Source organism: Leiobunum rupestre, chromosome 2, assembly GCF_980474605.1.
Source record: "Leiobunum rupestre chromosome 2, qqLeiRupe1.1.hap1, whole genome shotgun sequence".
NCBI classification, from domain to species: Eukaryota; Metazoa; Arthropoda; class Arachnida; order Opiliones; family Sclerosomatidae; genus Leiobunum; species Leiobunum rupestre.
Window position 1 is genome coordinate 19,578,383 of NC_143385.1, and position 12,393 is coordinate 19,590,775.

Sequence of the window (12,393 nt, forward strand, 5' to 3'; positions counted from 1 at the left end):
ATCACTTTTTTCAGTTTTAGTTTACTATGATCAAAATGGAAAGTTAAAACATAAACCTGTTTTTCTAAAATAGATAAATTTAGATTTACTTTTTATTTGCTCTCAGGTAACGGTTTGGCGATACCATGGACTAATTAGTCCATGGCGATACGATGTGCGATGGGTTTTTTGAACAAGCTATTCGATTTTCACAATTTTTGTTTTTTACCATTTTTATTAATGTATCATTTTATAAACATATTTTCATCTTTTAATTAAAAAACGTTATTATTAACCTATATAAACTGACTTAAACTGATTGTTTACTTTATAAATGCAAATTCTGTGTGTCCGGTCAAATTGTCGACAATTAATAGATTTTCCAAGTAGGCACGGTTTGGTTGGGTCTTTGCGAACTCTTAATTTAAATAAAAGTGAACTAAATGGTATGGTCCGAGATAGTTTTGGAACACGATACTATATAATGAGTGTAATTACATTAGGATCAAAGGCGAGAGAAATCCTCGTCGACGGAAAAAAGTGGCCAAAATACAACGCCCGTCTTGCAGCGAGCCATTTACCGGATGTCGTCGATACGGAGCACCGCCTTACAGATTCCTCATCACACTCAGTCTAAGTTGAGTTTCCACCCATCTTACCACTCTCCCGGAAGTCCCACCATAAAAAGTAATGGTACTTAATAAGGTTTAAAGTTACCTTAATACGGAGTAATGTTTTCATTAGAACACGTGGCTTCCGAGTACTTGAGTCAACCGTTGCTGGGCGAAGCCAAGTTCTTCTCCGGACAAGAAGTTAACGAAGTTGAAATCGGCCACATTAAAACCAAGAGAAGATTTCGAATGCCGAGATCGTTCGCCATCTTGCTGTTCCTCTTGGCTTGTGTCGTAATTGTTGGTGTCATCTTTGGGATCGTCAGCGCGGAAGTATTTTCCAAACGAGGCTACTTCAAACGACAGGTGCAAGCAACCACAAGTAGTCTTCCAATAGCGAACGTCCCCGCTCATTCGGAAGCCGTGGCAGTGGCACCACTAGACCGACAAATCAGTGTTCCTGTGACCGCTATTACAGGGGAAATCGCACCCGAAATTCATCACGTTGGAATCATATCGAATTCTCATGTATCAATTCCTACTGAAAATAAAGCGCCTAAGTCTAATACTTTTGACGGATCGGCTCCTGTTCCAAATGTACCAGTAAGTTGAATTAGCCCCTTTAATTTCATCGTCATCCCTTCAGGATTACGGTCAATAATAAATTTGATAAAAAAATCCAGGTTTCATTGTCTGCAAGTACCTCCCTATCTTCAATTCAGGATCAAGATTTTTCCAACCTGCTTCAGGTTCTCAGAATACCTGGGCCTCTGCATAAAATTGTTTAATGTAAGGTTCAAAGGATAGTTTTTAATATATTCTGTGTAGTGACAGTTTTTAATTTGTGGTATCAATAAAGGTTGTTTTAATGAATTTATGATCTAAAGGTCTTACAATTTCTTATCATTCGTTGATAAATTAGCGGTAATTGTAAAAAGGTAGGACACATATACTAAGATGTTTCTTCTATAGTTCAGCGGCGGCGATCGGAAAACATTTCTGTGGGGGCACGGGCCATTATTTTTTATCCAAAAATTCTTATACTTAAAATTTAAATCTAAATTTATATATTTTTTTAAAAGTGTTCTTTCTATTATCTCATCCGTCACGGAATGCATTAATAATAATTTAATAAAAGTTAAGTCTATATCTTTAGAAAAATATCTGCGTACATGGCTAGATAATTAAGCCTTTCTTGGCCACATACTTTACGAAGGTATTTTAGGTAGAATAGGGTACACGATGGGGCGACTTTCTGTTTGGACGAATCTATCGAAATAAATTTTACGGTTATATCTTCTTAATGCTACTCGCATCTGCAATCTCAAAATAACTTCTGTAAAAAGAGTGAATTTGGAACCATATAAAGGCAGTCAGATTTTTCCCTGATTGCTATTTTTAGTCAATTTTATTTCTGTGGGGGCTCTGTTCTCGTTTGTTTTTCCCTGTGGGGGCTGGAGCCCCAGAGCCCCCACGGGATCGCCGTCACTGATAGTTAGTATGTCCATTTCTTTATCCAAAAAAATCATTGTCAACTACTCTCAAACATCGTTAAATAATCAAACCTGTGTTCCTGACCGAAATCGGTAAAAATTCCAGAACAGGTATTAGATTCCGCAAGTCATTGGATAAACATTTAAAAGCGTTATGGCTAAAGGAAACATCTTGAACCAATATGGGGAATGGTCGTTGTAAATAACTTAATTTCAAAATCGACACCGCCGTTTAAAACTGGAAACTCCGTAATATGGTAGTTTCTTGGTGGGGAATTATAAGTAATTTACACATAGCTCCTGCATAAACCAATTTATAACTATCAAAATAGCTTATAATTAATTTTTATTGGAAATATTAGTGAGAAGAGTAAATATTTTACCTAAAATAGCGAATATACACAAGTCATGGGGTGGCCTCAACAGGTAGGAATAATAATAATAATAATAATAATCTGCCAAAATTAAATACATATGTTTAAAATTAGGAGAAATAAAGCATTTTTGATGACTTTTATACAGGGGAATGCTAAGCTTTAACTATTTAGATAGCCCTATAGCCCATTAAAAACTAAAATTTATGGCGAAAACCGCATCAAAAATATTGAGTGGTAAATCTATACTATATTCCTAAGCGTCTTCTGTCTGTCTTGCGTCTGTTTCTCTATAGGCGTCCGAGCCGTTCAACCTAGGACTGCCAAATTTATCACAGCTATTCTTTGGCGCAAAGGCAGCGAGTCGCGCTATTTTCATCGATTTCCAATTAAGTTAATTAATTAAATCATGTATTTTTGCCACTGGAACGGTGCCGTGAATCCTGCAACCTACATACACCTATACAACCAAATTTTTTGCCTCAGTCAATTTCGCGGCTGCGTCATCGTCACTTGGAGAATGGAGACGGGGGGGGGGGGGGGGGTAGTGTTTTGTTTATGACTCAGTCTTCACGGGATCAAGTTAATTAATTAAACTGATTTCCAATTAAGTTAATTAATTAAGTCATGTATTTTTGCCCCTGGAACGGTGTCGTGAATCCTGCAACCTACATACACCTAGGGTTTTGTTTATGACTCAGTCTTCACGGGATTTTAGTTTTAGGTAACGTCCGAGCCGTTCAAACTAGGAACGCCAAATTTCTCACAGCTATTCTTATGGCGCAAACGCAGCGAGTCGCCCAATTTTCATCGACTTCCAATTAAGTTAATTAATTAAATCAGGTATTTTTGCCCCTGGAACGGTGTTGTGAATCCTGCAACCTACATACACCTAGGGTTTTGTTTATGACTCAGTCTTCACGGGATTTTAGTTTTAGGTAACGTCCGAGCCGTTCAAACTAGGAACGCCAAATTTCTCACAGCTATTCTTATGGCGCAAACGCAGCGAGTCGCCCAATTTTCATCGATTTCCAATTAAGTTAATTAATTATACATGTATTTTTGCCCCTGGAACGGTGCCGTGAATCCTGCAACCTACATACACCTATACAACCAATATTTTTTCTGCCTCAGTCAATTTAGCGGCTGCGCTGGGAGGGGGGGGGGGTTGTTTAAGACCCAGTCTTCACGGTATTTTAGTTCTAGCTGGGGCCCGGCCGAAGGACGGGTTACCCAGCTAGTTTTTAATAAAATAAAGAAATTTCGGGAAATCGAAAAGCGCACGTCCGCCGCGACACCTGGTGAGAAGTTGGTGAGACAGAAAAGCAACATAAAAGCGAGCGCTGATGAAGACGCAAAAAAATTGTTTTTCCCGCGCGGCGCGTTCCAGTTATAAGAGACTTAAGCCTAAATTGCGCGATTTTAAAAGTTAGGATAGTTCGCAAATCACTCATACGGGGTTATGGGCGCTGGCGGCATCCCCTAAGATGGCGGCGAAAATTCAAACCCAAACACCTGGCGTTATTTTTCATTTCAACTTTTTGGCCAAAAGCTATTTTTTCAAGACAAAAAAGGTACGTGTTAGTATATTGAACGTCTTGTTATTCTTTTGATAGGGAAATAAGGCCATATTTGGAAAAGCTTGGCCGTTCCCCTTTAAAACAGTTAACGAAAACCTTGTTACCGACAATTACAGTCATAGGACTGTCTGTTTTTTTTAATTCTTGGTGATGGAGCTGATAAATTTTTAACGAAAGAACACGAAATTTGAGATCCCGGTCGTCTTTCATAATCTTCTCCAAGGCCAGATATAATTGGCTGTTTTCCGTTTCATTCTCTACCACGATTATATTTTCCTGTGTATCAAATTTCCTAAAGATTTTTTAAACACTTTCTAAATAACGTAAATCAAAAGTCGGAAAATAACCATGACCTTTTTTTGGAAAATTTCCCGCATTTTTCCGGAATAAATCAAAAAAGTTCTCATAGCATGATTAGTCTATATTATTTGTAAATTTAAGTAAAGCAGCATTTTCGCTTAATTCTTTCGAATCATAAAGTCAAACTAAACCTCTATACTAATTAACAATGTAACACTATAAATGTTTTGTAGTATGTTTACTGATATGAAACATTTTATATCGATAAAAATCTTAAATTTTTTATTTTGCCGTTTGCGGAAAAATTTCCGCAATAGGCGCTTAAATAAAACATCTTCCCAGAAATTGCCAAGAAGTAATATTTCCGACAGCCAGGACTCATAAGTAACTTTTATATAGTGCTTGTTGAAATATTAGAAAGCTGGAAACTTTTCTCGAACATAACATCGGTTTTTTGCTAAGCCTTAACATGCCAAAAAAGTAACCTGATTAAAAGGAAACACTTGTTGCATACTGTACTGCAAAAGTAAAAGGAAACACTTGTTGCATACTGTACTGCAAAAGTAAAAGGAAACACTTGTTGCATACCGTACTGCAAAAGTAAAAGGAAACACTTGTTGCATACCGTACTGCAAAAGTAAAAGGAAACACTTGTTGCATACCGTACTGCAAAAGTAAAAGGAAACACTTGTTGCATACCGTACTGCAAAAGCAAAAGGAAACACTTGTTGCATACCGTACTGCAAAAGTAAAAGGAAACACTTGTTGCATACCGTACTGCAAAAGTAAAAGGAAACACTTGTTGCATACCGTACTGCAAAAGTAAAAGGAAACACTTGTTGCATACCGTACTGCAAAAGTAAAAGGAAACACTTGTTGCATACCGTACTGCAAAAGTAAAAGGAAACACTTGTTGCATACCGTACTGCAAAAGTAAAAGGAAACACTTGTTGCATACCGTACTGCAAAAGTAAAAGGAAACACTTGTTGCATACCATACTGCAAAAGCAAAAGGAAACACTTGTTGCATCCGTACTGCAAAAGTAAAAGGAAACACTTGTTGCATACCGTACTGCAAAAGTAAAAGGAAACTCTTGTTGCATACCGTACTGCAAAAGTAAAAGGAAACACTTGTTGCATACCGTACTGCAAAAGTAAAAGGAAACACTTGTTGCATACCGTACTGCAAAAGTAAAAGGAAACACTTGTTGCATACCGTACTGCAAAAGTAAAAGGAAACACTTGATGCATACCGTACTGCAAAAGTTAAAGGAAACACTTGATGCATACCGTACTGCAAAAGAAATACGTTTAGTTCTAAAGGAATTAGTTTTCATATTTTTCCGAAAAATAATTTTATACGAAATTATTTAACTCTGCCTCAATGAGAAGCCTTAAAATTTGCCCGGTAATATAAAATATTCCGTATAATTTTAATTATTTATACCCTAAGAGGATGATAATAATTATTATATTATCTTCTTATATTTATTTTTAGTAAAATTATATATTTTACTTTAAAGTATATTATCGAAAATTAACATTAGTCGACGCATTTCTTATCTGATGTAAAATTCTCATGAGGGCATAAACGCGTCTCCAGTGGTTTAAATAAAACTTTTTGGCTAGCCATTCTAACCGTTTAACCGACCGAACGGAAATCGTTCCTTCCCAGATAAATTTGGAGAGGGGAGTAAAATTAATTAATTATTTATAAATAATAGTGGTATAATTCCCGTTATAATTTTTTAAATCATGTTATACCGCGTGTTCCTCGCGTTTTATTCGGTCGCTTAAGGTTAGTTCTTCGGTTATTTATTTTGTTAGTCAGGTTTATTCGGATGCAGTTATTCTCAATCTTTAATGTGGTGCGTGTGTGTCCAAAGATAATTTAAACTCGTACCCTAGATTCGAATACTGAGAGCTTTCCCATTGACGGTTTTGTTACGTAGCGTTTACCCTTTTCCGGCACGTGACCTCAGAAAAATTGGGCTCCATCGGTTGCGGTAAGGCGCAAACCATGGAGCGAATTTTTTCTGAGTTCTAGCGGGAAGTGGGTAAACGCTATCGGCAGCGCGCGAGAGAGTGATTTCGAATCTAGGGTATGAGTTTAAATTATCTTTGGTGTGTCGGCCTTGTGCGGTGCTCAGTTTTAGGGTATAGTTTCAATATTAATTAGTTTTTCTGCTGGCCTCGTATTATCGTGCTCACTCGCCAGATCGTTTATTTGTGCGATGCCGACGCGGCTATTTGTCCAACGTGTCCGTCCGCCCGTGGTTCCGCCTTGTGCCCGTTGCTATTTCTTCATTTTGCGGTGAAGCTGTGTAAGGTTTCAGTCGCTACCACCTATCTACGGTCTCGCCGATTATTTACTTCCCATTTTAATTTACTATTTGCATCATTTTGTATTTTACGGGATATTTAGTGTGGCCTATAACTAGCACCTCGTATGTCCAGCTTTATCATTTTCTGTACATATGTCCACCGCCCAATTTTGGTGCACTTTTACGGCTTTTGTTGATTTTTTTTTCTCTTATATAATTAGCAATGTTTTCTTTATCATCCTGCATTTTTGGCTAATGTTTAATTGTATTAGTTGTTTCTCTGTAATGTGTCGATTCGCCTGCTTTTTCCTATTTGTTTTAGCGGGATTGCTCAACTGTTGCTTTTGTAAATTGTTCTGTTGCGCTGGACTCTCGACGAATACGCTTGGTGTCTGTTAATTTTGTACTAACAATTCTTTGGTGTATTCTACTAGTGGTACCTCTGCGTATCCGGTCAACCGTTTACGCGTTGCCTAGTGTCCGGCTACAGTAATTACTTTTTTTGTGTAGTTTCCCTTGGCACTTATTTATCTTGAGCTCATTTTGCTGCTCACATCTCGCTATTTTTAAAGCAGTGAACTGTTTTCCCTTATTTATTGTTAGTTTCCCGCGTGTAATTCGAGATGCATTCGGCCTTGCGTCAGTTTACTTTGTCGTTCCTCTAACTGTTCTAACTATAATTTCGCCGTTCCGATGCGTATTGGTACTTTTCGTCCCGTGTCGCGTTTTTGTTTATTTCATCCTCACCGTCGGGCTTTTTCGTACGCGAATGTCGTCGCAGGTCGGTTTCCAGTCTTGTCATCAGTGCGGCAAATCGTTCACAAGAATAAATGGTCATTATGCTCAATCGTCTTGTACTAAGCCTCCAGTCGAGTCTACAGTTTCTCCGCCACCGTTGCCCTCCATACCCTTTGGCGGGTATAGCGCTCTCATGGGCCATTTTACTAACCTAAAATCCACGCGGCGCATCATTCGTCGAATTACGAAAAATGCTAGGTACATGGCAGCCATGGCATTGTCTTCTACAATCAACAAGGTCGTTCGGGAAAACAGTTTCGAATGCTGGAAGGCGCTCATTCTCTTCCCCGCCCTCTGTCTGCAAGTTCCTATTTTTTGCGAAGGGAAACTGGTCTTCCTTACAACTGCAGTCAAATTTAACATTAAGCAATTTGAGTCCGGCACGGTCTTTTCCGCAGGGCCGGATAACCCCAAGAGGCCAACCACGAAACGCCCCTTAAAAAGGGACGTTGGCAAGATTGTCGAACTGAAGATCGTGGATCGCGATATCTCGGGCGCCGTACGCGTCGTCTCATCAGCGGCCTCATTCGCGCCAAACCATGCCTCCACCTTAGAGATACTTAAGAGGAAACATCCCTCAGGTGGCGACCATCTCGATTTTTCTTATGAACCAGACAACTTATCTAATCTCTCTCGGCTTAACGTGAAAGAATCCACCGTCTTTTCCGCTATCATGTCGTTCCCGTCTGGTTCGGCCACTGGTCTCGACGGTCTGAAGCCTCAGAATCTAAAGGATTTGATTGGTTCTAGCACCGGAGCCGCTGGCGATTGCCTACTTAAATCGCTAACCAGCCTCTGCAATCACATGCTCGCCGGCCAGGTCCCTTCTGAGCTCTGCCCGGTGTTGTATGGCGCTAGTTTGAAGAAAGACGGCGGGAACTTGAATGTTTCCTTGTTTTAGTCGTTATACACTCTTTTTTTTGGGATTTTGCTGGGCGCGTCCATGTTGAGTTTAGCCCCCTTAACCCCCATTCTCCATATCCTGGGACCAAAGACCCCCCACCGGTGGTTCCAGGTAATTACCGACTAGCGGGCGGGCAAAAAGAGGGGTCGAAAAGACCGCGAAAAAGAGTGTATACAGAATGTGTAACTTTCTACTTTATTTCTTTGTACGTAACATTTTATAAAGGGACAAAAACACGCGAATAACTCGACAAACCATTATTTCTTATTCCTATCTTTTCTCGAGCGTGGTGAATAATCTACTGTTAATGAAAGTGCACCTTCTCTCTGAGTGGGGCTGAGATTTTCCTATTCATATGTTCCTTATTCATAGCTACAGAAGCATTTATCTTTTAAGAAAAGGTTTTGCAATTAATTTTAATCTTGGTCCAGTTTATTTCGGCAATAATATATTTAATCCTAGAACTTGTGTCAGAACAATGTTTATTTTTGGGAATAGTATATCACAGACACAGTATGTGTCGTAGATAGAATATATCGAAAGATATGGTCTGTGATATTGTTTTTCCCAGTGAAATTCAATCTCAGGGGTAGAGATAAATAGTCTCAAGGATAAAAGTCCAAAAGATATATAAACTTGGAAAAAATTACTAAGTAATTAATTCGGGGTAAAACAGTTGGGATTAAGTAGTCTTGAGATAAAGTAGTCTTGAAGATAGTTTTCTCAAAGCGGTTTTGATGATATTTTATCCCAGCGGACATGAGGAGAAGGATTTGTGTATATTTATTTACCTACGGTACAGTTGGCCTCAGAATTTGTTCCTGGAGTAATTTTGGGCTTTAGTAAAGTTGGTCTACGGTTATTTAATCTTAAATATGTTTTATTACGATGCTGAATAGTTTCGGAATTTGTTAATCTTGGTAATTACTAGTGTCAAACATAGTCTTAAGCTTTAAAATATAAAATATAAATTCCTTACCAGTTATGAATGGGTTGTTTACGTCGAATAATAAAGTTTTATTTTAAATTGCAACGTTACTTCCGTTTTTTTATTTATAAAATCTTACTTTTATCACTGTCGAAGCAGCAAAGCGTTACAAAATTATATTTTTTTTTGGGTACAGGTTTTTGGAAGGATAGTTAAGTATTTAACACCTCGGCCACGCTTACCCTTGGGGATCAGACGCCGACGTTAGTTCAGGCATTATATTGAAAATATTAACAAAATTAGGTAAAAATTAAGTTATTTTCATGAAATAAATGTTTAACCTCCCTGATGAATGTAGGGTGGTCTGCCCTAATTTCCGGCGTAATCGTTTGCCGCCATCTCAAAAATGGCCGTCAAACCATCTTTTATGTTTTCCTTATACTTGGTAAGAATTTCATTGTAGAAGCATGAAGCGATTTTAATGGATAGAGGAATTACATACCTATAAGGCTGTATTTAAATCTAAAGGTCCAATTGACAAAACAAATATTGGTTTTCGCAACTTCTCATTTTAGGAATTGTATTCAATTATAACATGTTGTAGAATGGGCAGAATTTTGGATAAAGGAAGTGTTAGAGATATCAGGTGGTTCTAAAGAAATCCCTCTCTATAGAAACAAATTAATATTTACTGTTGGTGTAACCAGCCTCCAAACCTTTTAATATAGGTTATAGCCAATCCAAGATTTGTGCCAATTCATGCCTCAAATAGTCCTAATGGTTACACTTGGCTTCTAATATAGAGCAAAGACCTACAGACACCAAAATGATTAGCGACCGATTGACCACGTAACGAGCTAGACACCGACATTACTGGCACCGAAGTGACGTAGACCATGACTAGAATGTTGTTTTAAACTGTTTCCACGATAACGTGTAACTCAAATTACTTAATTGCTTAATAGCTCATGACATTTAAAGAAATACAATCATAGAAATTAGGGTCGTATCCATTTGTGTAATGCTTTATGTAAGGAATAAATTTGTAGGTCTGGTTCAAAGTGTTGACCGGATACACTTAGGCTCATCGAAAAATGTGTTTCCTTCAGTGATATATATTTCATGTGTTCATTATTGGTCAACCTACTACCTAAAATATGTGCCAACCTTTATAAATATCTAAAACCAATCTTTTTGTTGGCCCATTACATAATGATGGCTTCCATTAAACTACGCTCAAAACTCGCTTCACTTCAATAACAAATAATTTAATTGCGGCATATTTATATTTATTAATAATTTATGCTCAAAGCAACTGGAAATTATAGCTATTTCCTGATAAAATTGAAAAATATACTTGCTGGAGCTGAGAAGATTTGAATGCAAATACTAACAAACATTTTCTTAAAACCCACATTTTTAAAATATTGACTAATTTTAAACTTAAAGTCAATTACCCGAACATATACATTAATTTATTATCTTGAAGGTCATTTTGTTTTGCTATCCAATAAAAAATGATCTGGTTCTTAAGTTTAAAACGAAACGTCATAGATGGTTGGTCAGCCTTTTTTCAAGATGGCTATAATCGCTTATACTCCAGGACACACTCCCCCTGTTTTTCAAGGTTTCAATCAGGCAGAATGCATACCGGAAAAAACCACCAATTTAATATTTATTAATGGTCTATTATTTAACTAGAAGATAAATATCTACTCAGAAGACTAAGTACTCCTTTTCTCCTATAAGCAATTTAAGTCACACTTTAGATATTGTTCTCGCAACTTACATCGTTTAACAAAATTTGTAAAGGATTAGGGTTTCAACGGTTCTAAACATGTAACAACTCGTCATTACATCAACTCGTTTTGCGAACACCACCTGCTTAAAATAAAAGTCAATGATTTGAAGCGTGCACGTTTTTATTCGCCTCCGGTTGAACAGCATTTATTTCTTTCTATGAAGTCAAAACAAAGCGATTCTTTTGACAGAAACTGAGGCTTCACATACATACAATGTCGCTTAATGTTGAATGTTATTTCATGAGATAATGAGTTCATGTACAGTTATATTTTATTGTTCCGAACGCTAAATTTGATCTGTGATGCCACCTAATTACTCATTAAGGCTCTGGTTTTAATATAGCCCAAGTTTCGACTATTTTAAACTAAAATAATGAATCATGTTTAATCCAACCTCTCTAACATAACAGTATCCTACGTCAATGAAATAAGTGCCAATTTCAATCCACGAACACTTGGTCCTGAAAAATTCAGAAACATCGCGATCTCATTCTTTACTCTGGCCTATGAGCTGGATAAAAATAAAATTAAAAACATTTATCTTAATAATTGCCCTGACCCTTAAATAATATCAAAAATAAGCTTGTCAGAGCAAGGCCATCTGGAATCAATAAGTAAGTAAGTATCTGGTAAGTTACTTGATGAAAATTATCTATCCATAATTTACGGTATATCAAATTTCATCTCTACATTTTTCCAACACTTTATAAGAACCAGACAACCGAAGAGAATGCGCTACGCATTGTAATTTTAAGAAGGATATAATCTAATTTTAAGCGGAGTGGACGAGGTACATTTTAAGCTGTGATTAATTTTAAATACTTCGCGGTTTGACACTAAAGAGATACTTTTCTGTGGTTTGGTTTTTAGATAATGTTGAAAATATGAAGCATATTATCTTTTCGTATCAATTTTGGGAAGTCAACATAATATTGTATTTCCCTATGAGGAAATCGCTCTGTCATTATTTGTTATTTTAATCTCTATAAAATTTGAGCCAATTATAAATATTACTTAACATTTCAAACCCTAATCTACATATAAATTGTTAATTTAAACTAATAATAATTACATTATTTTCTCGGCGCTATTTTTTCCTCTCCGAGGGGACATAGGGGTGGTCCACTTACGACGTTAGTTAGTTTTTTGATCTATCGGTACTTTTGAACCTTTAAGGGTCATTTATGAATACAATTTTAAGTGGTATAGAACGCGCACTTTTCGGTTTGCTTACTTTACTCCTAACTTTGTAATTTATTTCAAGTGTTTTCTTATCGGCTTTAAATGTGTGATACATTTT

General features: G+C 37.1%; 1 protein-coding gene across 1 annotated transcript; it reads left to right on the plus strand.

The window, feature by feature from the left end:
- Positions 1-307: 307 nt before the first annotated feature.
- Positions 308-1,465, plus strand: LOC149956303 (uncharacterized). The gene is made up of 4 exons (XM_090164698.1): positions 308-425; positions 483-666; positions 724-1,193; positions 1,274-1,465. The coding sequence occupies exons 1-4, from the start codon at positions 423-425 to the stop codon at positions 1,376-1,378; spliced, it is 762 nt and encodes a 253-aa protein (XP_090020824.1). The 5' UTR covers positions 308-422; the 3' UTR covers positions 1,379-1,465.
- Positions 1,466-12,393: the final 10,928 nt, after the last annotated feature.

Excerpts from the sequence above, each read along its gene's own strand:
- LOC149956303 (XM_090164698.1), top strand. Across the intron at positions 667-723 it reads CGGAAGTCCCACCATAAAAA|AACACGTGGCTTCCGAGTAC; the intron begins GTAATGGTACTT and ends TGTTTTCATTAG. Across the intron at positions 1,194-1,273 it reads CTCCTGTTCCAAATGTACCA|GTTTCATTGTCTGCAAGTAC; the intron begins GTAAGTTGAATT and ends AAAAAAATCCAG.